The sequence below is a fragment of the Oxyura jamaicensis genome, chromosome 2, assembly GCF_011077185.1.
Source record: "Oxyura jamaicensis isolate SHBP4307 breed ruddy duck chromosome 2, BPBGC_Ojam_1.0, whole genome shotgun sequence".
In the NCBI taxonomy this organism is placed as follows: Eukaryota; Metazoa; Chordata; class Aves; order Anseriformes; family Anatidae; genus Oxyura; species Oxyura jamaicensis.
Genome location: NC_048894.1, coordinates 157,863,725 through 157,891,389, shown reverse-complemented (window position 1 = coordinate 157,891,389; position 27,665 = coordinate 157,863,725). Strand labels below are relative to the sequence as shown.

Sequence of the window (27,665 nt, the reverse complement as noted above, 5' to 3'; positions counted from 1 at the left end):
CCTGCCGCCAACCCAGCCAGCCCGCCCGCGGTCACGCGGCCACCCGGAACTCTCGCGAGACGTTCTCCCGCCGCTTGCTTAAGGAGCGCTCGCGAGAGCTTGCCGTTCTGCGCGCGCTCTGAAGCTCTCGCGAGAGCGCCGCGCTCCCTGCCGACGGGGTGGACAAGATGGCGGCTACGACCACCATCTCCCTGGTGAGTCGCGGCGCTGCGCAGCCGGGCGGGCGGCTCGGCCCGGCCCCGATCCCTCGAGGGGCGCCGTCTGTGCCGGCCTCCGCCGGGTGCGCCCGCGGCTCTCCCGGGCTGGCGGGGGCGGGCTGGGGCCCGGCGGCGCTGTGCGGTCGGTGTCGGCGGGCCTCCTCTCGGCCGTCCTCCCGCGGCCGGGCCGCCCCTCCCGCTCCCGAGGCCGCCTTCCTCGCGCGGCGGACGGGAGCCGCAGCCCCGGCGGAGCTCATCGGCCGCCTCCGGCCGCAACGAGCGGGGGGCCGGATCTGGGCAGGGCGAACCCGGGGCTGGCCGCAGGGCCTGGGCCGGCGGCTCCGCAGGCGGGCGTGTGGCGCCCAGGTTGTGGCAGGGTTTGGTGCGGGACCCGGGCTCTCCCCGTGCTGAGGTACGCGCCGGTTCGTACCGGTTCGTGCGATGGTTTCACGAACCTGCGTGTTTAAAAAGTGGGGCTTCTTGGGAGGGTTTTAGTAGGAATGTCTCTTCCGCGGAGCCTTGTAGTGTACAGAGCTAAGGCTAAGATATGAGCTGTGGGTTACCTTTATTGAGCAGAGGGACGTGATTCCCAGTATCTGGTGGTTATTTTTATGTTTGCTATTGTTTATTTTATCTATTCATGAAAGGATCCTAACGTTATCGACTTCCTTAAGAGTTCGTTGTGTTTTCAGAAGGTTGTTTAGACTTCTGCTGAAGTGGCCACTGATGTTGTAAGACACCAGAGTAGTTTCATTTCAGTGACTGACGTGCTTTCTGTGCGAGTTAGTCTTAAATCATAGAAATTACGTAGTTCAGGAGGGTGTTATTCAGCATTCCTCATCCTAGTCCTTTTTATTCTTAATGAAATATGGAGTAGTGTATGGAATTGTGCAAAATGAAAATAAGTAACCTCTTAGGTGTCAAGCTGCCAGGGAAGGTAGGCTGTAGTACAATAATTGTGGATGCTGGGAAACTACAGAGTGGCCAGGCTCTCGTGCTCCTTGTAGATACCATCTGCTGCTAAGGGGGCTGCATGGACTATTGGCGTGACACAGCAGGATATTTCTTAATGGTTTTATTTTCTATTCCCCCCCTTCATTCTTTTCAGTGTTTGGTGGTTTTTTTTTTTTTTTTTTATCCTTTGGATACAAACCTACTAATTGTAAAGCTGCTCCTTTTCAACTCTCTAAAAAGTGTACTATTGTACTGCAAAGAGTTTTTTTTATGGTCTTCCTGTTTTTGGATTTGCAAATACTGGTGTTCGTAATCAGGAGTTAATGCAGACAGCTCACACTTTGATTCCTGTCCTATCCTTGCTTGATTAGGACTTTATTAGATTAGGGGTTTTGCCAAGTTAAAGCTGGGAATGAGTGTTCAAGCTCTGAGCACGTGAGGATAAATGTGAATCTGAAGATGATCAAAAACCAAAGGGGTGTTATATTCCTTATGATGTGTGAGGACACCTCCCACGTTAAGGTAATGGCTGTCCTTTATCTCACAGCACACCGTTTCAGCCGGTTTCTCCGGTGTCCCTGTATATTTTGGTTTATGCATATTTTAAGGGGGCAATACACGTTGCAAAACTAAAATAACTATAACAAGCCCCTGCATGGTTTTGCTGCATTGCAAGGGAAGTGATGCGGTGGCTGGTCAAACAGAAGACTGTCAGAGTTGCATGCTTGTTTACTGGAAGTTACCAGTGCCTGACGCCATAAAAAGAAAAACAAGTTTCTTTGCATCAGGGGTTCTACTTATGTATGTATGTTACCTGTTATAAATGGATATAATCAACACTGTAAAAGAAACTATTGAGTTACTTTTCCATGAATCTGGTATTTGGAATGGCTGCTTTTAAGAGTTGAGCAGAGTACAGTAAACATTGAGTCTGATTATTTTTAATCATCTTCAAGCACCAGGCATTCAAGCTGGAACCTGTTAGCTTGCACTGTTCGTTCAGAATGGACGTTCCCTCTCAGATTTGTGGTCCTGTCACAGATGAAGCATTGCACAGGGTCAAAGGAAGCCTTAATGAGGCTGCCGTTATTCTTGGAACTGGGAGTGAGAGTTACCTTGGCTCTTCGTAGAGCCAATTCTTAAAATTTAGTTTCAGAGCTAGTGTTACTGTAATGGGAGGCTGTGTCAGCAGGGGCCAGGAGATAGCACTGGTCTGTAGATGAGTGCTAGAAATTGGCAGCAGCAGTCCTGTGACCAAAGGAAGCACATAAATACTGTGGTGTATGGGAGGCGAGGAGCGAGGTGCATGCATATTTTGTATACATCATCTTATTCACAGAAAGGGTGCTCAAGCACCGGGATGGGAAGTGGTGGAGTCCCCATCCTTGGAGGTACTTAAGAGATGGGGGGACATGGCACTAAGGGACATGGCTTAGTGGTGGGACTCGGTAGGTCAGGTTGAAGGTTGGACTTGGTGATCTTGAAGGTCCATTCCACCCTAGGTGATTCTGTGATTCTCATGTGCTGCTCTTTCAGCAGTGTTTGGCTACAGAAGAATTCAGAGTAGCTAATGTAAACTGTGCTGGTAAATCTGTTGCTTCCATCACCTTTTGAGAAGGTTCAGATACTGGGACCAAAGAAAACTGGAAGGATTAGTTGAAGATCTTGTTAGAGTAAGAATACAAACCTTGAGATGGGAAGAAAGGCTTTGCTCCCAGGTGAGGTGGGGTGGTATATCAGTGTTTAAATGGCAGCGTAAAAGACAGACTTTCAGGGACAAGCATACCGGCTTGCCAGAGTGCTGCAAGCACTCGTATGCATGATGGGTTCCGTTTTGGCGGTATGAAGTTTATTTTGAACTTATGAACTGTAAAACATCTTAAATAGAGCATTCATTCTTGTCAGCTTCACACATTGAATTAAAGCACTTCCAAGCTGTTTTGTAATAATCTGTGTGTTTTTATGTGAGCTCTGTTCTGATCTTACTGGAAATAAAGCGGATCTGAACATCCAATACCATGTGTTAATTCATCAGGATTTGTGCCACTATGGGTTTTACCTTGTGCTTAAAAAACAAACAGATAAAACCCTGACACATGGTCCTAGTGTTAATGGTCCTTAAAACGAAGAATTCAGATGTCCCAGCAATTGCTTTTTGTGTGATCACTGGCATCTTTCCTGCCACGTTCAAAGTTAGTGCCTCTCTCTCCTGTACATCTCATTTCCACACTGGAAAGAAGACAGGCTGCTCTATGATATGAGCAGAAAATCTCCCTAAAATAAGTTCAGTGCTTCTGCAGGGATTGTTTTTATCAGGACAGCTGCAATGCTTTCTTGTTGTTCAGAGACAATTTAAATCCTGACGGCTACCTAGAAGAGCTTGAGAATTAAGGACAAAGTAACTTGGATAAAGAGGAGCCCAGCACAGTTCTAGAGTTTGGTGAACTTAGATTTTGCTTGCAGCTAATTTTCTGAATATAGCTTTCTAGTATAGGCTCTGCTGTTGTACTGGAAACAGTTAAATGGAAAAAAAAATAACATAGAAAGCAGAGAGAATTTGATTGTCAAAAGGAATGCATCTTGTAAGGAGACTGAGTTGGGTCTCATGAATCCTAAGTCAAAGATGCAAAATGTTTGATCCTTTTCAAGTGTGGCATATGCTTGTCATCTGCTGCAAATCTACCATCTACTGAGCCCAGCAGTTAACATTTATTGAGTACAGCTTACATAAAAATCAGTCTTATTAATGTTTAAGATAGGAATCATGACTTGATAGCTTGTTCTTTTCCTAATCCTACTGCTGCTGAGAAAAGGTATCCTTTTTTCCTCATTCTAGTTTTACATAGCAGACTTTATACTGTATACTGAAGTGGTTCTGCAGTTGTAATTGTCCTTGCTGCTAAGTGCTGTCGATTCCAATTTAGAGATGCGTACGACTACGTATTCTTACCCAGCGTGTTGTGACACCCCGCTGCTCCCCTGGGTTAGATCTGCCTGCTCCCGGTTCTGTTGTCCGCACAGTGTTACAGGCCATGCACCTTAGCAATACAGGCAGGTTCCCAGCATGGCAGGCTCTCTCCCTCTTGCCATCACACCTGTACCAACTCTTTTTTCCCTTCTTGATACTGTCCGTGTGCCCAGTCAGCCAGGCTAAGCAGTGTGTGTGTAAGATGGAGGTGTGCAGCGCCCGGTGCCTCCTGTCCCCTTCCCACTGTGTAGTGCCACAACATAGAGTGGGCTATCTGTGTGCCCCACCTGTGGGGACAGTGGGCAATAAATGCAGAGTTCTTACAAAGGTGTAATCGATAATGAATGCAATTTTGGTTTTAATTTATTCAATAATTTAGTTGGTACCTTGTTGTGGTAGAAGTGGAATCACACAGCTATAACTGGTTAAATAATTAACGTCTTGCTGAAGAAACTTGTATTTTAAACCGTTTCAGTGTCAGAAGCATTTGGTGCCACTGCTTCTGGTAGCAGTACTGTGAGTGTGTGTTGTAGCTCTAAGTACTGGTTCTTGATACAACTTCATTGTAAATGTTCCTTGAAAGCTCGGTAGTCTCCTCACCCACTGTGGTGGTACTTCAGAATGATAAACAGTGCTTGCCATTTTGGTACTTCCCTGGTTTCTTGATTTTGAGATTTTTTTTTGCATCACTTCTGTGTTTTTTTCCTATGATCTTTCGGTACTCGATGTTCATTAAATACATAAACACCAGAAATGGGTACTGCAATTCTCTGTTTGTCTCACCAGTTCCGTTTAGAAGGATAAAACCCCAGCCATATTACTGCTTTGTGTTCAGTAACATAATTAGACCTTTCTGCCATCACACAACATACTCGTGCAATTGCTTACCTGTCATTCTTTTTGCAGTCTTAAAATCACAGCTCTGTTAGATAATTGGTCCTTTCCCATAGGAGGCATGCGTGTTCTGTGTTGGCGAGTTCAGTGATAGCAAGCTTTATCACCCAAAGTTAAGTTCGCTGGGGTGTTCTGTGCAGTTCCAGAGCACTGACGTTGTTACTACAGGCTTCTCTGTTAACTGATTTGGGAAAAGGTGGATCTGTTCGTGTTTTAATGAGGCCAAGGCAAATTTCTTGTGAATACCTCTTGTCAAGATGGTTAATTTTTAAACAGACCTGAGAACTCATTTTGGGGTGTGTATTTGTGTGCAGTGATTGTCCACTCTGCCTGGCACTACGAGTGGTTGGAGCTTCCCCTGGGAGGGAGAGAGGAGCACCTATGCATGTTGAAGCTATACGCAAGCTCTACAGCTGCACTTAGTAGCTGAAGGACTTGGAATAGAATATTTCAGTTGGAAGGCACCTGCAGAGATCAGCCAGCCTAACAGCCTGAGCACGTCAGGGCTCACTAAATTGAAAGCGTATTACTGAGGCCATTGTACAAATGCCTCTGGAACATGGACAGGCATGGGGCATTAACTGTCTCTAGGAAGGAAGCCTGTCCTAGGGTTCAACCATTCTCCCAGTACAGACATTTTTCCTGATGACCAGCCTGAACCTCCCTTGACATAGGTTTGTGCCATTCCCTCACATTTTATCATTGGTTACCAGGGAGAAGAACCAACACCTCCCTCTCCATTTCAGCTCCTCAGGAAGCTGCAGGGAGCAATGAGGCTGCCTCTTAGCATTCTTCTCCCGAGACTAGACACCCCACGTACCCTCACAGGACAAGTCTTCCAGCCCTTTTACCAGCTTTACTGCCCTCTTCTCTGTGGCATTAAGGACCTTAACAACCTTTTCATATTGTGGAACCCAGAAGTGCACACAACTTTGGAGGCGATGCCAACACTGAAGATAGTGAGACAGTCATCTCCTTTGACCGGCTGGCTGTGCTGTGTTTATTGCACCCCAAAATGTGCTTTGCCCTCATGGCTGCTGGAGCACTCAGCTGGCTCACGTTGAGCCTGCAGTCACCAGCACTCCCAGATCCCTTTCTGTAGTGCTGCTCTCCAGCCATGCCTCTCCCTGTCCAGACCTGTGTCCGGCATTGTTCCAACCCAGGTGCAGAACCCAGCATTTTCCTTTGTTGAACTTCTTGCTGTTGCTGATTGACAAACTGACAACTTCATTGGACAATTGCTGACTTGTTGATAAGGAGGTGAGACGATGGTCAGGGAAAGCAGTGTTTCCTGTAGGAAAGGATGAATGTGTTGGCTTGTCTTACTGCCCTGTTTGTAATCGAGAGAAATCACATCATGTGCGTCATAATTCATTTTAGCACTGTGTTGGAGATTGTCAGAAACAGCAGCTTTCTTCCTCTGAGAGTCAAACATTGAGATGTGTTGTGACTTCTGGGTTCCGTAACAGATACGTGACAGTGCAGAGCATTCTGCGTACATGGGTAACATCCAGAAGGAATTTTTTTCAGTTCTGGTGGAGCTGAGGGTAGTTCTATCAAATGTAAGGCATCAGAAGGAATCTATCAAATGAAAAAGCACCAGAAGGAATTGTTTTGGGGGTATGTAGTTCATTTGTATGCATGTGTTTTTAAGACTTTTCATGTTTTCAGAAGTTTACTTGCATGAATTTGGTGTTCAGGGAGAACTGAATATGCTACTGGGCAGCAGTAGTGACATTTAATTGCCTTTTTCATCTGAAGGAAAGATGTTGTTTACACATGTGTTTAAGCACTTTGGTCACGAGATGCTATAAAGATGACATTTTGAAAGGTTTAAATATGTGACTGTTCTCTGTGTAGCGCATCTGGTAGCCTTGATGGAAAAAACTTGTACGTGCCCTATGCGCTCTATGTTGGCAGTACGTTTGTTGCACATGCTTATGGTTATGGAAACTAGCACTGCTGTTTCTTCCATCTGACCAAAGTGGTCTACATGGGGGGGGGTGAAAAGTAGTTATTAAAGTAATTTGGGAGTAGCAGAAAGTCACAGTGCACAGAAAGACTTGCAAAGTTATGGGACTTAGAGGTGAATGTACCTATTTAAATAGTAAGTAGGGGCAAAATCCTTAAATGCCTCTATATACGTGAGGGAGGGCTGCTTCTGAAAAGTAAGCCTACTGTGTGAATAAAAATAGTGCCTCTGACAAGGCACTCAGCTGAAGCTTCATCCAACTTCATTGCTGGCACGGGGTGTTGCAGTATGAAAACGTTCAGATGAATGCAAGTTCCCAAGCGCTGGTGCAAGTAATAAAGCAAGGAGTGAACTGATTATACTGGCCAGGTATTTTTAGGTGAAGCTTCTGTTTGTTAATGACTCCGAAAATATCATCAGTCCTTTTTCCACTTCTGTCTTATTTAATCTTTTGTGTTGTTTGCTTGTTATGGTTCCTAAAATAAACAAGATTCTATATTTTTCTTTTTCTCTTGTGTGTGTTTATACTTCAGAGAAATTCTCAGCCATGTAATAAATTTCCAACGAATGTGCCTGAACTCTTGGAGTTCAAACCACCCTAAAGGGCCGAGCAACGCTCAGAAGCAATGTTCATAGCACCAGGTATACAGTTTCTATTTATTTCTATTTTAAAGGAAGCTCGCATTCTTCTGCTTCTGTTGTCAACTTCTCATGCATTTTTCTTGTTCCCTCTGTTTCCATGTTTAAGTAAGGCGGTTTTCAAGGTGGCCAGTGTTAGTGTAAAGCACCAACTGCACCAATAGTTATGTTACGTTGCTGCCTAGCAGGTTCAAATCAATTGTGCGAAGCCTCTTCTCTTTAGTGGTATTACCCTAATGTGCCTGGAAAGAGAGAAGTGATAGTCTAAATTTACTGTGACTGGCAGTAGAGATTGGGATCATTTTATATCATCTGTTGCTTTTCAAATACTGTGGAGTAACAGAGGTTAGTAATCTTCCTTGAATAAAAAGCATGTTAAAAGGTATGTGGTGATAAGCTTTCATTACAGCTGTACCGTTGATCAGGGAAGGCATATGTATGGTCTCTTTTCAGAGGGATATTTGATGGCAAAGAGCTTGGAACCAACCAGTTAAGTAGTGTCTGGGTCTAGCTTCTTGAATTCTACTTGACTTTGTTAAATTTGTCATCCTTAGTTTTGATTATTCCCTCTGTGCTGGAAGTTGGATGTTATCAACCAGTATTCAGAAGCTATGCCTTTTAGTGAGCTCAAATGTCAAAATTACATCAAATGTAGATATGTGCTAGTCTCTCTTCTATGAATCATACTAAAATGTGGTCACTGGAATAGCTCTTTCTATTGTGAATTGTTAAACTTGATATGCCTTCCACTGTGTTTTGCTTTTCCCATATCATTACTCCTACGTTGCGATCACTCAGTTCTGAAAAGCTGAGGGGAAACAGAAATAGGAGTAGGAAAAGGTGCCTTCCCAAAGGAAACTAAGGAAGTTTGAGGAGGTGACTGTGTGATAACATATACAGAAGATGTAAAGAAATGGAAGGGGACCCTAGAAAGCTGGGTAGACAACTTTTTTTTAGCCAGCTAGTTAAGAACCAGAAAGACTTTTATTTTTTTTGTGTTCCACAGTCAGAATTAGTCTTTGAGATGATAAAGCCTTCCTGCATCAAACAGATCACCATTACTATATTGCTCTGCTGATTATTTGTTACCAGTCTGACTGCATTGTCTGTAGGTTCGTGCCTGGTGCGCTGCACCAGTAAGCACACAGTCGGAATCCACACAAAAGTCTCCCTGTTTTCTTCAAGGTTTCCTTTTTTTCCTCAGCTTTGGGACTACAACTGGACTATGCAATACTATCTTTTGATCAGTATTGTGTACTTGAGTTTCCCAGTTTGCAAGCATAAAATGGTTCCAATTATCTCTGTTTTGATTCACGTATCAGTTTTTTTGTTGCGCTTTGATTCTCTTTAGGTCCTTGTGGGTTATTTAAAGTAGCTGTGAAGTTCAATCTATAGGGACCAGTGAAATAACTGCAACTCTAGAACGCTGTATTCAGATGCTTGTGGAATAGTTTTTTTTTTTTAATTAGGGTTTATTGGCTTCTGCTTTCAATGTTCATGGTTCCTAGAAAATGCTCTCAAACACCTCATGGTAAACTTGAGACTGACACAAACAGAAGTTTCAACTGATCCTATAACATAGAGACTAAGAATGATCTAGGCTGTATACCTCTGAACATCAAACTCCTCCTGTGGCTTTGCTTTTAAGGGAGGTGAGGTCCTACTCCTTGCCCTTAATAGCCCCTAAAGAACAAAGGAAGCATTGTAGCCTGGCAGGAGGCTGATTGGTTGCTGATACACTTGAGACAAATGGGCTAATTTGGGAGAAACTGCAGTGAGTGAAGGATGTGCTTACATTTTTGCTTTCTGTTATTAACTTAGGTTTTCCCCATGGTACCTTTTACACTGATACCATTTCTCAGGCACAAGGCTGTTCAGTCTCACATGTATCTGCTACTGAACAGATAAGGTTATTTGTCCATTCCGGTATTTTAAGTGGATGGCTGTGAACAGTGAGCTGGGAGACAGGACTTAGGTGAACAACAAAGGCAGGTCCAGATTCTGCTTCTTTAGGCCAAGAACGCAGTCTGGCTCTGAAATGGGCCTGCAGTACAGGACCATTGTGTTGTGGTCACACGCTCACTTCTCCCTCTGTTGCATTGATCCTGTAGGAAAGCAGTTCCCCTATGGACAGTGTGTTCACTTGAAGCAGAGTCAGACCAGTTCTTTACAGGGAATGGGCAAGATTCTGTTGGGAAAACAAACACAGTTTATCTCATCAGAAGAAATCTCTAGTCCAGTAGGACGCTTCAGTCGCTGTCATTTTAGACTAGAATAAAATAGTTCCTGTTGGAAGGGACTGACAAAGATCAAGTCCATCTCAGACTACTTCGGGGCCAACCCAAAGTTAAAACACATCATTAAGAGCTTTATCTAAATGCCTTTTAAGCATGGACAGGAATGGTGTATCAACTACCTCCCTAGGAAGCCTGTTCCAGTGACTTAACTGCCCTCTTGGCAAAGTAGTTTTTCCTGATACCTAGTCTGAACTGTCCCCTGACTGTGAGCCATTAAGGTAAATGAATTGCCAGAGGATTTCAAGGTAAAGAATGACAAGGTAATGTGATGGCAGATGTGGCATTTAGTAGGTTAGAACATAAAAAGCAGCGGGTGTGTTAAGGAAAACAAACTGACTGTATGTGCTGTGGCAGGCTGTAAGATAGCCTTTCCTGCATGCACTAATTAGGGTTTCCTTTCTTAAGAGGAATGTGACCCCACTTTATACCCGGAGAGGAAAATAAAAGTTTAGTTAATGAGCTGACTAAGCAGCATTTAGCATCAGACATCCCCCACATCAGCTGTGGGAAAGGATTAGTGGCAGCCCTGCCTCAGGGGAGGAGTAGGTGTGGTCCCTCTAACATCTCAGAGGAGTGTTGGGTGAGGGTGGTGATGTAGAAAGTAATACCGTAGTCATGGCTCCAGTGCATGAGCAACAGGAGCAAACGGGCCAACAAATACAGCTGGGGATCACAGTCCTTGTGGCAGGTACGTGGTGGTTGTCATATTTAATTGTCACACTTAAGCTTCTGTTGTTACAGGTTGAACTTGCAGTTACTGTAGATAAAGCAGGCTGCTTAGGAGGCCTTGAATTTGGGGGGGGGGGGGGTGCCCTTATTTAACACCCTTTTAGTGGGAGGACTCAAAGATTGTTACCAGATTGAGTCTGTGCTTCCAATGTCTTCTGAGAATGCATAAGATGTTTCTTCTCTCACCTCTTCTGCTATTTACTTCTTGAACTTGACATTGTTTTTTTTTTTTTTCTAAATATCCATGAAAATAACAAATTATTTCCCTATGTTGAGAAAAATGTGAATGTGCTTGAGCTTCACTTATGTTTAGCTGGTATCTATCACTTAGGGAAAGAATCTACCTACTCAAAATACCTTACAGGTGTTTAGTAGTTTTCTTCCCTGACAAAAGCTGAACATTTTGCTTTTTTATTAGTAAATAAAACAAATCAGAAAATGCAAATGAAAAACAGGACTGTCAATGAAGTTGTATTTCTGGAGGAAACGAGTAACTGGCTTGTGCTGTACTGTTACCATGGTAGACACAGTGAAGGAAGTGTGCTGGTGTTGTCTGGAGCAGTCAGATGTACAGCACGTGGCTCTCCTTGCTGGGAAGTGTGTACTTAGACCTGAAGCACTCTGCTATTACTGAGCTTAGCTGACAGGTCTGTCTCATGCTGAGAGTTGTGGCAGTAGCTTGTCTGTTCTGTAACGTGTTCCCCTTTGCCTCGCGGTAGGATAAAGAAGATGCAATGAAATGTGCAGTTTGTGTGCAGACATGATGCAGGATCTGCTTCTGAAAGACTGCGTTTTTCCTCTCTGAGGCTTCAGCTATATACAAGAATAGCTTTTTGTTGTTCTCCATTTTGGTATTGTATTTGTAGGCTCTTGATGTTCCAGTGATTTTTTTTTTTTTTCCTGCAGAAGATCAGTGGTCTTTTAAGAAGCATTTGTGCCTGCAGGAAAACTCGCTAGTGAGTGCTGTGAGCCAGTGATCTGTTTTGAATGGATGGGAACCAAATGAGCAGGAATACTTGCTGTTCTTCTGCGAAGATGCCAACTACTTTAGTGCTATTTTTTCCCCCCATGTGACAGCTTTGTTGCCGTGTCAGGAAAGCTGTTCTTGTTTTGCTGTCCAAATGGGTTTGATCCTTTTTTTTTTTGGTCTGTTCTTGTTGGAGAGTATTTAGTGTTTTTTGTTTGCTTGTTTTCTTTTTAACTGGAGAACTGAGATATATCTTAACAGGCTATATCTTATATATATCTTAAGATATATTATCATATATCTTAACAATTATTGATAACCTCACCTTTACTTTGACTATCAATTATGTGACTATTTTTGGGATGCTAAAGAGTAATTCCTTAAGAATACAAGTTGGTAGATGCTTACCAGAAAGATGCAAGCTGTTGAATCGCTTTAACTATAACCAGTTTGATGTATATACTTCAGAGAAACTTAGTGTTACTTAATGTGGTAGGAAGAATTGAGCGGTTATTTCACAGGAAGGAGCTTAAGTGTAAAGCACAAGCATGAGGCAAAGAAGTCAGTAGAATATCTAAGACCCAAAGAAGGCTAAGGTTTGTAAGTTGCGTGTACATCTATGAAATCACACACAAAAAATTAGTCCTATGTCCCAGAAGCTTCTTTCTAGGTCTGCTCTAATGTTGGGTTTGGGTGTCTGCATGTGCAGCTAATATGCATCATAGCAAGCATGGGAATGTTTATTTGTGACTCAGTACCTAGAACAGTGTGTGAAATTTGGGAAACTTTAAGAGAAGATTTAAAAAGAGAACTTGAGAAATCAAGGGTAACAAACCAGTATGGGAAGAGATAGGAGAATATACAGTTACATCTGATAGAATTTAACTGCTGAGATGTAGGATGGAGATGAAATAAATGAAGACTGGGGTTTATTGCATTTTTCTTCACTGAAAATATGATGTTTAGGAACTCTTTAGGTTAAGTATCCGACCTGTTAATCAATTTGTACAGTTGGTGGGATAGCTCTCCCATGGGAGGTGGCTATAATATTAAATAATAGTTTTTCATGAGTTACTAATAGTTGGCTAAAAAGTCTTCCTAAGACTCTGACAAGTGTGAGTTTCTGGGAATGAAGAAATGGGTCAGATTTGTGAGAATAGCTTTTCCATGAGTGTGTTTCTATTTTCTTAGGGTACAGAGTCCATTAAGATGGAAAATGGACAAAGCACAGCAGCTAAGCTGGGGCTTCCTCCCCTCACACCAGAACAGCAGGAAGCTCTACAGAAAGTGAGTATACTTGACATGAACTTACATCTTAGCATTCTTTTTTGGTTGGTTGGTTCTTTTTTTTTGAAACTCAATTTTTTTCCTGATGTCATTAAAAAAAAGAGCTCACCTGTCAAGATCACATACAGGATAATGACTATGCTCTGTGTGGGTTTGCATCTTCAAAATTGTGCCCGAGAACTGTCTTGGTTTGGAGTTTATAGATGCTTTTGGGGAGCACAACATGGAATTCCCTGTTGTGGTAGGGGGAGTGCTTTTCCTTAAAAAAAAAAAAAAAAAAATCAAAATCATAAGTAATCCTAACAATTTAAGAACATACTGTAATTCTGAGACAATGAGCAACTGCCATAAAGTTACCCTGAAGAGCAGACTGTACACCACAAGAAATAGGTTTCTGATGTGCTCCAGCTGATCTTTTATTCTGTCCACACACAAACATGTTACAAAGTCTGTTTTTCCCTTACGCTCCTTTCCATGTAAAGAGACCCAGTAGCATGTGGCAAGTATTTTCAACACCACTTGAGTCGATGTGTCTCAATCTAGATAAAATTTCAGACCAGCTCTGATTTCTGATGTTGGTCCTGTTTTGTACAGCCGGTGGGGAGGTTACTGCTGACTTCTGGCCCACTTTGCTGGTGAGAGAGAGTGGTGCCTGGCTTGCTGAGGAGAGCAGAACTGGGAAAAGAGGGGGAAGGAAGCAAAACCAGGGAATGTGGAAACTGTGGGATAGGTGTCTTATGTATTCAGCTGAGGCAAGTATAGCATTGTTCTGGGTAGGCTTCATGTGAATGTTCCCATAATGCTGAAGCTGCTTGTGTGTGTGTTTGGCTCACAGTGTGAAACGGCCTCGTTTCCTCTGGCTTCTCCATAGCTGACAGATGTAAATCCCCTTGTCCATTTCCAGGTTTCCGAAGCACACGTCTCAAATCCACGGTTTAGAGCCTACTGTTCCCTGGCACCTCCCAAACACGTACAGCCATGGAAAGCAGGTGCCTGAGGGGTTGGCTGAATGTGTTTGTACCCTCCGCTGGGAACAGGCACGTGTGGGTATTAGGTTTCCCTTGACAAAGAGCCTCATGTTAACACCACTGGGTGTAAAGCTCAGGCTCTGTCAAATCTGTAGAAGACTGAACAAAAAAGACCACTCAGCCTTGTGTCCTCAGCCTAGGAACTGGAGAAAGAGAGCTGGAGCGTTTTAGTGAGCAAGAGCAGTAGGTCCTCCAAATTTGAATAGTCCAAATATGATAAAGAAAGGGAGGGGTAGTGCACAGTCAAGAGACTGGGCATGGGGATTAGGAGCCCCCTTCCCTTTTGTAGAACCTCTTTGTCCAGATGTTCTCTGAGTGGAAAGGACTTGAAGGAGGCTATCTGTCCTGCCCTCATCCCAGCAGGTAAGGTGCTATGGTGGGATCTAAGGGGCAGAGGGAGGAAGAGGGGAAATGCTGAGTGTGTAGTGCATGCTGCTTTCCTAACGTTGTGCCTGCTGCAGATTGAGTCCATCCAATCCTCTGCTCAAGCATTATGCTGTATTTCAGGGCTCGCAACTCCAAGATGCAGACCAAGGCATTAGTAAGCTGTTTGCCGCCAGCTAATGTTCAGTGCCTTAGAGCTTAGGGCTGGAGCATCAGAAAGCACCATTGGCAGCCAGTTGTGTGGTTTTGGGGAGCTATGGTGTGAAGTCAAACGTCATTGCTTATTCTGTAGTATTAGGCTGCGACTACAAAGTCTGTATTTCTTCCTAGGCAAAGAAGTATGCGATGGAGCAGAGTATCAAGAGTGTGCTGGTGAAGCAAACCATCGCCCACCAGCAACAGCAACTTACCAACCTGCAGGTGAGAGACCTTCTGAGATGCTCTTTCTGTCTTACTCTCCCCAACAAGGTGGAGTTCTTTTTGCACTTAGAACCAGAGCACAGCCCTGAGGCCTGCCCGGAGCCAGGTGAAAGCACTTCTGTTTCCACAGTGAAATTAAAGTATACAGTCTTGAGCCCTCTAAAGAAATGCCCTTTACTCACCTGTACAAATTGCCCCCAGAGTTTTTTTTCCTCCTGTTGGGGAGAAATTTTCTCACCTGTTGGCTGCCTAAATGTTTCTTGAATCACCAGAAGCCAAAGAATTTGCTGTGGGTTTCACCTTCAACTTATATTTAAGGTGGTGCCTATGGTTACTGTGTATCCTTCCCCCACCTCTTCTGCTTGAGGGGAGGGTATCCCTCTCCCTCGAGTTATGAACAGTGCAGACCCACTTCCCTCCCCTTCACCCAGGTACCCTGCCAGCCTCAGTGAGCAGTTCAGTTGGCTGTTCTTGTTAACGCTGGAAGGCCTGTGTACTGGGAAAACCCTTAATAACATTTAAATCTCCCATCCTTTGGAGATTTCTTGAACAGATATCACTGCCTTCTATTCAAAGTTAGGAATCCCAAAATAACAGCTTTGGGGTCTTGGATATTTTTAATGAAGTGTCACTGTGGATGTGCTTGCCACATTAACCAGCTCTGGCCTTTCAGGGCTGTGCATGTTTCTGAGTGGCTGATCTAGTTGAGGGGCTCCTTTTTTAAATGCTGGGGGTGAATCAACGACAGTGGTTGCAGAGGTTACTATTGCCTTGAGTCCCCCCTGGGAGAAGACCCTGCTTCCTGAGGCAGTGGCAGCAGCACAACTCCACCCTGACCTGGTGGGACTGGAATCTGCAGGGTCCCAGCGCTGGACAGTCCTTGGGACCAGGCAGTGAGGGGCAAGGAAGGAGAGGCCTCTCTCGCAGGTTCCCTGTGCCGCCGCTCTGCTTGAGTTTTTACAAACAGCCGTAGTATGCTCAGCTCCAACAGACTGAACTCTGTCTTTACTGTCTTTCAGATGGCAGCAGTGACAATGGGCTTTGGAGATCCTCTCTCACCTTTACAATCGGTCAATAGACATATTCACTTCTTCTTGGGCACTTTGTCTTAGTCAGGGCCTAGAGTGGGGAAGTATGTAGCGGTAATACAATGCTCTTAATTCAACCCAGCACAACCCTCCCACATACCCACCTGTTATGGACAAGCACAACAAGCAGAGGCAAAGTGTAAACTCCCCAGAGGAACATCCTGGGCTGGGTGCAGTCTGCTGTGACACTGGCAGTCGGGGTCCTGGAGTCAGTTGGCAAAGAAAGCTTTAGATTTCGAACAGTACTGAACACACCTGTGAAATTGTGGGAGCTGCATTTCTAGGGATGCTACAGTTCTGAGGTCCTGACCTAAAACTAACTGCCAAGGTAACTCAAAAATGGGCAATTTCTTATGAACTCACAGCACCAGAGGCCTGGCAGCTATGGTGCTGGGGAAGATGGGGGCACTACAGGCTTGCAGAACATATTGTAGCCCAGGTTGTAAGACTGTTCTTACTGTGCATGTTTCCAGTCTAGGTGAATATGCCATGTTTCGATTAAAGTTTAAAAACAAAAGCAGGATGGAAGTAACAGAACTGGAGAACTATTCAGAGAACCTGTGTGGTCCTTCAGTGCTGGAGTTTCTAATCAGTTTCTAATCAGCTATCACAGAGAGCTTAATTATATGATCCATGATTCTATGATTACCTGGGATTGTCAATTCCCTCCTTTTCCAGGGATGTTGAACAAGAAAGTGTCCTATAACCTCCACTCTGCATGCAAAGGTTCATTTGCAAGGTTCATTTTCCCATCTTGCTGAAATGCAATGTTGAGTTGGTAAAATACAACTGGAGGCCTGTCCTCCAAAATGAAAGATGCACTAAATCTAAAAACACCTATTTTCCCTCCTATAACACTGTCACGGTAGGTAGCATGTCAGCAGGGGAGCCAAAATAAAATTTATGGGAATATGTAAGTTTGGATTGGAATAGAAACATGTATCTCAAAGTGAATTTTTGCACATGCGGTTTCTGAACCCTTGTGCCCAAGAAACCTCTCCCAGTTAATGTAGATGCATACTTAATAGCATTAACACCACTAATTTTGCTTTAAAAAAAACAAAACGTACAGCTCGTATTCACAGCTGGGCAACAGATGAAAAGCACATACTGATAACGTAAGGGGAAATGTTTAATTTCTCATTAGCCTCAGGGGCATAGTTAGTATTGGGAATCCTTTCCCTAAGACTGTAGGCAGTTGAAGGCTGCTGCTGATGGGACAGAACCTAGGAGTCTTCTGAACCATTCAGCTGTGCTAGATGAGTATAGTTTTGGTACTCATTTCTCAGCAAATGCTTTATCCCAAAGCCCATCAGAAATGTAGGAAATGCAAACAGGCCTGTGTACAACTCCCTGTTGACAGGAGTCACAGATTCCTACATGGAGGAAGTGCAGTCTGAACTTCCTATTGCAGTATCTCAGTGCCTGCGATTAAAGCTTCCTGTCTACCTAATCTGCTAAGAATTACAGCTCAAGATTCCCATGTCAGTTCAGCAACATGAGCACAATTTCCTGGCGTTGTTGTATTAAAATTGGAGCTAGTCGTGATGTTCTTGTATTGCCTCTTTCATTTAAAGCACCATTCCAATATGATGTTTTGATTGTCCTTAAAATAACCTCCATAAGCACTTATCAGCAATATTTCATATGTACAAATATTAGCTGTTGCCTTTCTAGTGAAGACTGCAGATACCTTAAGCTCCATTTTTTTACATTGAGTAAAAGGACCAGCGGCCAGCAAAAATGATTTAAAAAATGGTTTAATATAGCTAGTGAAAGCAATAAAATTTCTGTTCATGAGTTCCTGACACTTAGTCCTGTGCTTAGTTCACAGGTGCATGTTACATCATTTCCCCTAAATTGATACTGATTCCTGTTAGTGATCCACCTATGCCTGTGGTCATCATGGTCTACCTAAATTCTGCCTGTGTAGGTCCAGGTTTCTAAGATGATCCAGATGTAACGTAACAGTCTTCCTAGCTCTGCCCCACCTATTTCATTAGAATCTATGCAGCAGTGTAAGATGTGGATATCCTCCTGTAAAGGTTGCTGCCAGGGGAGAGGACAAATGCCATTTTCTTGCCACTGTTGCATTGATAACTGAACAGAAGGGAATGTCCTGTTTGCAGATGTAGGCATAAGGAGGTGGGAATTACCTCTGCCTGGTGCAGGGCTGCAGTGTCTTGTCCAAGAGCACTCCTAGGAAAACACTAAATTTTTGTCACAGTCTGTGTCACCACGGGTGAGGCACTTCACTCAAGACACCTGGGTTAGAATGGTGATGGCTCTGAACCTGTAAATGGATGCGCTACACAGATTGAGGGGCTACTGATCACTGGCTTTCATGCACCAAAGCTGTGAAGGTGTTGGAGAACCTGGGAGACAACTGGTCAGCTGTCCTGCGTGTACACGTGCCATAGTCCTCCCAGTCACAGCATTGCAGAGCTATTGAAAAACAACTTATTTTTAACTGTGTGAAATATTAAACCCAGTCAAGAGGCAAGTTTAATACACTTCAGGAGCAGCAGTATGGGGTGAGAACCATTCCTGTTTATAGTATCCCTGTTGTATGGAATAATAGGAGTTGAACCTTTACAGTTTGTTTCCTCCTATGGTCAATGTCACTTACACGTGTTACGAGGGAGAAGGATTTCTTCAGGTACTGTTCATGTCCGCAGTCCTTTGACTATCACAGATGAAATGCAGTCCCTTCTGTTTTGCCATGTGAGTTGTAACGTCCCCAGACACGTCAGAGCTCATTGTGCTCATGCTTGTTACAGCACTCTGAAGGTGGGTGTCTTGTAAAGGCCTCGATTACAGACCCCCTTAAGCAGTGGTGGTGGGGAAGGCGCAGTTTCCAGCGCTCCCTACTTTCATGCCAAGCACTGTAGTGCTGGGAAGGGAGAAAGGCATCAAGCTTAACGCTGCATTTGCCTACTCTGCAACAGTCAGTAGCCCTTACTGCCGTATGTTTGTTCCATCTGTTCCATGCAGAAAAGGAACGAAGCCCTGTGCGCATCTCCAACGCACTGTAACTCAGTCTTGCTGATCATAGGGAGCTGCCTGTACAGAGCCTTCATTTATGCCTTGGTCCCAAGACGTGCTGATAGGATATGCTGGCCAAACCTGTGACTTTAGTAGGCAGCATCTTCCAAAATAATGTTTATTAGTAGTAGCAATTTTAGAATTGTAATATGGGTGAAAAATAATTGAAGGATACTGCTTTTTTGGATACCTGCTTTAAGAAATTTCTGGATTTGTCTTGCAAACAGGTTTTCAGGCATACTTAGGAGAAAATAGCACAGAGACCTTCTCTGCACCGAAACTGATAAGGGCGGAGTCTTTGGGGGCTGCATCACTATCTGAGCCAGTAACAACAGGCAGTGATAAGTACTAGCACCACACACTTAACTGAGAAGTTTCATTTAACCATCTGATTTTTTGTTTTGTTTTGTTTGCTTTGCTTTTGAAATGTGTGGTGGAAGTGGTGCCTAGTACTGGATCCTGTACTGCCTGGGGGTGGGTGGAGGGGAGGAGGTGGTGTGTGATGCTTGAGGGGGTGGGGAGGAGGTACCCAATTCCAGATCCTTTGCTGCCTGGGAGGATGGGGTGGGGGAGGGAGTGACTAGGTGGTGCCCGATACTGGATCTCTTGCTGCCCCTTGTGGGAGGGAACGGGAGGGATTGCTTATAGTGCCTAGAATTGAGACCTTTGCTGCCTGGAGGGGGAAGCTGTCCTAGAATGAAGTTATTTCCTCCTCCTGCAAGTGTTGCTGGAGATGCGATCATGCTGGGGAGGGTTAGACCTTATCAGTGGGGTTGGAGTTAAGGCTCCTGAAGTGGCAGACCCCATCAAAGATTTGACTGCCCCAGGAGTGAGCTGTACTGCTTATCCGCTCCAGCAGTCTGTGCATTGAGCAGGAAAATACTTCTTTATTACTACGTGTACCAGGCTGTGCTGCAGCCCAGTGAGGAGCTACCTGCTGTTGGGTCATAGCTCCTGGGAGGGAAGGAGGAAGGGAAGGAGGTCCTGACATCCGTGACCACCCCCTGATCTAACCAGCCAGTTCTTCTTTCCAATACAGATGGCAGCTCAGAGGCAGCGCGCCTTGGCCATCATGTGTCGTGTTTATGTGGGCTCCATATACTATGAACTTGGAGAAGATACCATTCGCCAGGCCTTTGCCCCATTTGGACCTATAAAAAGCATTGATATGTCCTGGGACTCGGTTACAATGAAGCATAAGGTTGGTTAACAGGCCTTGAGTGATGTTTTTCTTCTCTCCAAGGCCTTCGGGAATACATCCAGGAGAAGGAGGAATGTTCGTCCTTGTAGAGAGAAGGCTGCTTTAGCATTTTGATTTTAAGAAATTGTTTGTATCTGCTCGCTCTGCTTATTTTTGCAGTATTCTGTAGTGGGAACCATATGTGCATGGGTATGGTGTGCACAAAGGATGCTAAACAGCTAGCAGTACTGTTTGCAGCAGCCTTTCTCTGCTAGGTCTCTAGGTATGAGAGACTCTGAAAACAGGTAGCCTTGAAGGAAAAGTCTTCTCAGACCACAATAGTAAGAATCCATTATATGGGGATGCTTGGCTGCATTAGCTGGCACTGGGGTTGACAAGATGTGACTGGTACAATTCAACAGGAGTATTCCTTCTGCCCTAGGGTTTTGCTTTTGTGGAATATGAGGTGCCTGAAGCTGCTCAGCTGGCCTTGGAGCAGATGAATTCTGTCATGTTGGGAGGAAGAAATATAAAGGTGAGTAACAGGCACACCCTGAAAATTCATAGTTCTCTTTTCTTTGAATAAATATTTTGATGCATAGAAATGCTTCCCATAGCACTGTAGCATGGAAGATAACCTAAAGCCTGTTCCAGGATAAATCTTCATTTTCAGCCCACTAAGTACATACTGCCTGTTGGTCCCTCAGTCTCTGAGGAGAACCACCCAGTGTGCTAATAAAGTCAAGAAACTTGTTCTTATCAGCTGGTAGTTCCCCCCCCCCCCCACACACACACACACATAGTATGGAAATTGCTTAAGCACAAAACAAAGATGATTTATGATACTTGGTGATCTTCATATGCTGTGCCTGTGTGGATGGGAGATAAGTAGCATCAGGTGCTTTTTTGCATCTCAGTAGCATGAGGAATTTTAAGTATCTTGCCATACGAAAAGGAGGTGTTCAGCACAAACCAAAAAGAACAAAGGTTTGTAGCTGTGTGTTTTCAGGCAATAAGTAAGAGATGATCTCTGAAAGGTGGAACTTTGGAGATTGAAATCTGGGAAGGAAGGTAGCATTTTCTGAAAAGTATTATGTCCTGCGTTTATCTCTGATGCATTTCTGCAGTGTTAGGGGTTTAGGAGCCTTCAAAAGAAGGTTATAGAAACATTGTGTTTTGCTTTCAGCATTGTCTTTACTTCTTGGAAGCTGGTCTTTGGCAGGTTAGGGAAGATAATACTTACCTAGGAGGAAGGGGGAAGGACGGGGACAGTCGGTCCAGGTTCCCAGTACTTCTAGAATCATAGAGCATGTTGTATCCCAGAGCTGAGAGTCAGCTGTAGCCCTTTCATAATTTTGACCTTATGAGGGGTAATGTGGTTTGCAAAGGAAGTCAAGTGGTTGAGTGCTTACCTACTGTATGTCTCGGCAAGTCATGCTGCTGCTCTTCAGACCGTTTAATGGACCGTTTCCTGTTCTCTGCAGGTGGGGAGACCTAGTAATATAGGTCAGGCACAACCAATTATAGACCAGCTAGCAGAAGAGGCACGGGCTTTCAACCGCATCTACGTGGCCTCTGTTCATCAGGACCTTTCAGATGATGACATCAAGAGTGTGTTTGAGGCCTTTGGAAAGATCAAATCCTGCACGCTAGCCAGAGATCCCACGACAGGAAAACACAAAGGCTATGGTTTCATTGGTAAAATGTCTGATATTTGTTCTGGGATACAGAAGGTAGTTGGGATCATCCTCATTTTTTCACTCTAGTGGAAGAATTACTTTAAACAATGGGATAGAGATAAATTTGTATTTTGAAGTCTAATTAGTAGCCAGATACTTTTACTCACCATTTATGTGGGTTGAGAGATTTTGCTCTGCTTGTTGTTCTCAACAGTGCTTATGTGATCAGAGGAGTGAGATGAGCAAGCTAAGCACTGAGGGGTTGCTTTTTTAAACAAATATAGATTATAATTATGCAGTAAGAGAGTTGAATTTAGGAGTAGAAAGGGTCACTTGCAAATATTCCTCCTTCTCATTGTAGAATATGAGAAAGCACAGTCTTCTCAAGATGCAGTTTCCTCTATGAACCTCTTTGACCTTGGGGGTCAATATCTCCGAGTTGGTAAAGCTGTGACTCCTCCAATGCCGCTCCTGACACCTGCTACGCCAGGGGGATTACCTCCAGCAGCAGCTGTTGCTGCAGCAGCTGCGACAGCAAAGATAACAGCACAGGTAAGACATAAGTTGCTATGACTGAAAGAAGGGGATGTTTATTGTCACCCTGCTAAAAACAAGCACACAAACTCTTCCAACCAGTTGTATTCTCTAGTTTGAGTGAAGGCTCCAGGCCTAGATTGTACTCTGTTTCCAGGATGTCACATGTAGAAGCTTGCCAGGACGCATTTGTGAGGATCTGATACACCAGCATTTGGAATGGAGTCTGGCCTGCCTGATCAGAACTTTTTATGTTTTAAATGATGGGGGATAAATTGGAGAGGATTCCTTGTTGGTAGGCATACAAAAAATTAGGGATATGGTTATAACAGAGGCTAAAAGAATGCCTTAAAGTATTATGTGAATAGGCAGACAGCAGTTGGGTCAGTAATAGTTGCATGATCAACACTGCTGTTGAAAAGACTCTGCCTGTATAGTAAGGTGAAAGTTGGCCTGTCGTAGCTTTAAGCTGTCCAGAAAGCAGGAAATACCGTGGGTTCAGCAGAGTTGGATGTTGATGCAGGAGTCTAGCGATTCTCAAACCTAGTTTGCTCGAAATAATAGAAGCTCCTGGCTATGACCTGTAAGTGTTGATGCAGGAAAATTACCTTTCAAAGTAACCCGCATATTCCTTGCCTTGGGGGACAGGATCTCTTCCTGCATCTCTGCTGCCCAAGAAAGAAACAAGTTCTAGCACTGTTCAGTTCTTGGATGCTCTGGAGCCAGGAAAAAACAAAAAACAAAACAAACAAAACAAAACCTGCTGAGGTGTCTAGCTTATATCTGGTACTAATATTTCTTTGAATCTCAAGGTACAAGTAGAAATGGGGGGAGGGGAGAGCTGCTATTTGTGTGAAACTCTAAAGTGGTTTGCATGTCCCCATTAGTAAGTTCACTACAATCTGGAAACCTCTGCATTTGACTAAGGAAGCAAGCTGAGGCATGGCTACGTTTTGGATCAAAATCACCTTAGGGAAGAACTACTAAATCTTCTCTTAAATAGTAGAGATCTCTTACAGATCTGCATAAATTTTATAAATTCTTTCTGTAAAAGATGGCAGGATTTGTTACTGTGAGGAAAACTTTAGGAAAAATTTAAATTCTGTATATAGAATAATGGCTTTGAAGGACTTCACAGAAACTCGTCAGTCTTGTTTCCTTTACTTAGATGTGGTAGAGATCTGAATTGCCATGATGGTAGTTTTAGATAACTGGAGAAAAGAGTAATAATCAGAACAGTTACAAAAGGCATTATCTGTAGTTTATGCCCCCAGTACAGTTCCCGTATGGAACAGCTTATTCTTAGTAAGAACATAGGCCAACATAGTCTGTAAGGGCTTTAGTTTCATGTATTTTTTGTGATTCAGAGAAGTTAATCAGTAAACTCAGGGACTGAAGAAATCATGGGCATGAGAGGGAAACTTTTAAGTAAGAGATGCAACTTCGGATCTGAAATGCAACTGCAGTTTGGAATTCACGTGCAAGTCCAAGAAGGAGGAAGCATTTCCACACTTAAACTAGGACAACCATGACTATGGTCGTCTTGACAGTCACAGTAAAAAAGTCAGTCTTGGAACAGAAAAGAAGAAACTAAAGTTATTAGAAGAAGTTTCTTTGGCCATTTAAGAAAAAAAGTGACACAGCTAACTACCAGTGTAGTCAGCATTATGGTAGCATTCAGTGCTGCAGTAAGACTTACATAAGTATTCTTCCCCTTCATTAGAAGCATAAGGCAAACTGGCTAATGATACACATGGAATTACTTAACCTTGGTGGGTTTATATCCACCGAGAGTTTATCACATGTGGTTGAACACTTAAGTTTCTTGTTTTTTGGAATTTGTCAAGTCAGGCTATTGCTGTATGACTGAAGAATAGCAAGTATGATACTTGGGTTTAAGGTAGGATAGAAAACTGGTATCTGTGGACTTTCTTCTGACACCAGTGGTAGGGAAAGATTGAAAACAAGCTTTAAAGGAAGAACAAACAGCTACGTGATGTATTTAGGTGTTTTAGGAAAACATCAAATGAGCATAACTTTAAGACTGCTGTTGCATTTAATTAGCAAAAACATTTACTGTATGTTCTATGAACAATTCAGAAGTTAGTAGAGACCCATATGCGTATAAGAAGGTTTTAAATATAAAACCAAGACTACTACAATTAATGTCAAGGAGCACAACCAAGTGAGAAGAGATGTGCTAGTGCTGTGCTAGAAGTTGCTTACACTTCACTTTCTTGGTGAAGTTACTTATAAATTGTTCTTGATTTATCTCCATACACAAAAATATTAGCGATCATATTGTAGGCATTAGGAAAAGAGTACTAATGAAATTAGCTGGTAACACTGAGATAAGCATTGTTAACGTAGAGGAGAATTGAGTATCAGAGAAGATTGGCATAAGAAACACGTACAGCGTTTACCAGTTGAGTATGAAATGTGATGTTGAAGGACCAAAACCCCAGAATTTTTGCTCTGATATGTCAGGGCGTATATGATCCCTATGAAAACAGAGAAGGAGAAGGATCCAAGTAACTAAATTATGAGTACAATAGCCTGGAAAACAACCAGAACAAAAGGGATCCTAGGATATATTATGCATGTTATTTTTGATAGCTTTATGGAAATGTTTTAGTCTAGTTAAACTAGATGGTTGAATTCATCTAGAGTGAGAACGTTTATTTGGATTATAGCAGGTATAAAGGAATATCGTAGTTGTTCAGGGAAATGGAAAACCTGATATGCAGGAAGAACTAGAAAAAGTGACTTGGTGTAACTGTAGGAAAAAAAGCTGAAAAGTGCATCCAATTTTTGCTCATGTATGGTCCATATGGAGACATGTAGGTAATGGAGAAGAGGTTCAGGCAGTATGGACAAAAGAATAGAGTTAAATGCTTCAGTTATCAAGGCTGAAAGTTTGAAGAAAAGCTCCATCAAAGGCAGTGGGTTGGGAGCTCCTGTCGATCTGTTTAAGTGGATCACATTCCTTAGCATTAGTAAAAAGTTTTATTTGTGTAGTAGCTATTAAACAGTGTCTTTTTTCCTTGGCTGCTTTTAACAGTTGCTTGAGGAGCTCTTAAGGTCTGGAGCATCAGCAGGTGGAAGCAAGTAGAGATTCCTCCTGTTCTGGAATTGCATGCATTTTGCAGATCCTGTACTGAATTTCTTGATGTTTTTCATTCAGTAACCTGCCTAACAGCTTGAGAGGATAGGTGAAATTTGAGCGTTTTTCTTCCAATTCTCGATATCTCATAGTTTCCACGCTTCTGTGAGTGGCAGAAATTTTTGCTTGTTTGTTTTTCATAGTAGCTCTGGAGCTGTCATCCTCAGAATCTATATACCCAGTATTTTCTTAAGTGTGACAAGGGCCGAACCTCAGCTGAACGTACTGATAATATGACTTCTTGATACAGAATTAGTGCTTGTTTTTTTTTGTTGTTGTAGGAAGCAGTGGCAGGAGCTGCAGTTCTTGGCACTTTGGCTACCCCTGGGCTAGTATCTCCAGCACTGACGCTTGCCCAGCCATTAGGGGCGTTGCCACAGGCTGTAATGGCAGCGCAGGCACCGGGAGTCATTACAGGTATGTTTACTCCTTACACTTGTGTAACTGTTACAGTGCACAGTTCTTTACAGCTTGGGTCACGATTAAGGAGGATTTGAAGCTGAAACCCTCTTCCCTGCCTGACTTTGTCAAGAGCAGTTATTTGTACAGCATAGCAGGAGTTTATTTTGATAAATAATAGATACAACAGGGACATGGGATTCACAGCAGGAATGCATAGTACCCTGAGTGAAACTGTGGATGGCTGTTAGCCCACGCAAAGACCTGTACTCTGTCTCACTTCTGGGCATATGATGAATATATTGAGTGCATATATCCCATATTGCTGACCAAGTTGCTGTGTATGCCTCCCTGGTCATTGTTTGTGTAGAGCCAATAAAACCCTATAGATTCTTTTATCCTCTATATTACTGATTGGTGTGTATTCAAATGTTGCAGAACATCAGTTCTTTTCTTTATGCTACAGAATTTGTACTCTTACAGGTGTAACGCCTGCCCGACCTCCGATTCCTGTCACTATCCCCCAAGTGGGAGTTGTGAATCCTATCCTGGCCAGTCCCCCAGCATTGGGCCTGATGGAGGTCAAAAAGGAAAAGGAAGAGGAGGAGGTATTCCAGGAGTCAGAGAGGCCAGAGATGCTAAGTGAACAGGAACACATGAGCATATCTGGCAGCAGTGCCCGTCATATGGTGATGCAGAAATTGCTTCGTAAACAGGAGGTGAGTGTAACGTGGCTACCCTGAGCTGGTTCCAGTTATCCTCAAATGAGATAACTAGTTTTAGGTCTGTCTTCATGTAGTGTAGCTCTGCAGCTTTGTATGTGGTAAACGGACTCTGAAATGCCATGACCACTAAGCTGTGATGTTGGGTAGAGCCATCAATGGGAAAAAAAGGATGTGGTAGAGCTGGGTCTCTAACATAAAAAAAACATACAGAGGCTGCACAGAGAGGTTGTGTAGTCTATCAAATGTAGTCTAGATATTCAAAAGCTGTGTGGGCATGTCCTGGGCAACCTGCTCAGGGTTGCCTTGCTTGAGAACCAGGTTTGGATCGGGTGATCCTGATCATCTTAAAACATCCATCATTCTGTGATACAGAGAAATGCTTTGTCTTAAAAAGCTTTAGGGGGTTGATGCTTTAACTAAAGTACCTGGTCAGCCGTTAAATGTCAGAGGTCTGAAAAAATAAGTTAAACTTCCTACTGTATTCAGACATAAGGAAAAAAAATCTTGAAGGTAACAAAGTAAAAAATAACTGGATAGCAACAGCACAAGAAAAGATTGATAGTTCAAGTCACACGTGCCTCAAAGATGTGTCTAAGAAGAGCTTGGTAGGTTGTTTGTTTGTTTGTATTTAACTTTAGTGTCTCAATTATATTAATGCATTTGTATTGTTCCTTCTCTCTTCAGTCCACTGTGATGGTGCTTCGCAACATGGTGGATCCAAAGGACATTGATGATGACCTAGAGGGAGAAGTGACAGAAGAGTGTGGCAAATTTGGGGCTGTAAACAGGGTCATCATCTACCAGGAGAAGCAGGGAGAAGAGGAGGATGCTGAGATCATTGTCAAGATCTTTGTGGAGTTCTCCATGGCCTCAGAGACTCACAAAGCCATTCAGGCTTTGAATGGGCGCTGGTTTGCAGGAAGAAAGGTGGTGGCAGAGGTGTATGACCAGGAGAGATTTGATAACAGTGACCTGTCAGCATGAACTCTATTTGGAGGACTTTACCCCTACCCCTTCTGCCTGTCTGTTTTTTTAGCCATGTGTAAAGAATGCTCCAGGGTGGGCGCAGATCTCTGTGATGTACTTGTAGTTTGGATAAAAGCGCAAAGAAAGCTA

At 43.5% G+C, this 27,665-nt stretch overlaps 1 protein-coding gene across 4 annotated transcripts; it reads left to right on the top strand.

The window, feature by feature from the left end:
- The first annotated feature begins 41 nt into the window (after positions 1 to 41).
- Positions 42 to 27,665, top strand: PUF60 (poly(U) binding splicing factor 60). 4 transcript variants are annotated; one of them, XM_035318151.1, is made up of 12 exons: positions 147 to 194; positions 7,519 to 7,627; positions 12,809 to 12,904; positions 14,647 to 14,736; positions 15,756 to 15,806; positions 19,909 to 20,070; positions 20,492 to 20,584; positions 21,534 to 21,747; positions 22,090 to 22,280; positions 25,707 to 25,842; positions 26,308 to 26,543; positions 27,234 to 27,533. In XM_035318151.1, the coding sequence occupies exons 3-12, from the start codon at positions 12,827 to 12,829 to the stop codon at positions 27,531 to 27,533; spliced, it is 1,551 nt and encodes a 516-aa protein (XP_035174042.1). In that variant the 5' UTR covers positions 147 to 194; positions 7,519 to 7,627; positions 12,809 to 12,826. The 4 variants fall into 4 exon arrangements, with proteins under 4 accessions (XP_035174040.1, XP_035174042.1, XP_035174039.1 ...); XM_035318149.1 differs by lacking the exon at positions 7,519 to 7,627 and having other exon boundaries at positions 42 to 194; XM_035318148.1 differs by lacking the exons at positions 147 to 194; positions 7,519 to 7,627 and having other exon boundaries at positions 25,707 to 25,836; positions 26,302 to 26,543; positions 27,234 to 27,665.

Coding starts and splice junctions, on each gene's coding strand:
- PUF60 (XM_035318149.1), top strand. CDS start 168: ATGGCGGCTACGACCACCATCTCCCTG. Junction 15,807..19,908: donor CTCTCTCACCTTTACAATCG/GTCAATAGACAT, acceptor TTTCCAATACAG/ATGGCAGCTCAGAGGCAGCG. Junction 20,585..21,533: donor TGGGAGGAAGAAATATAAAG/GTGAGTAACAGG, acceptor TGTTCTCTGCAG/GTGGGGAGACCTAGTAATAT.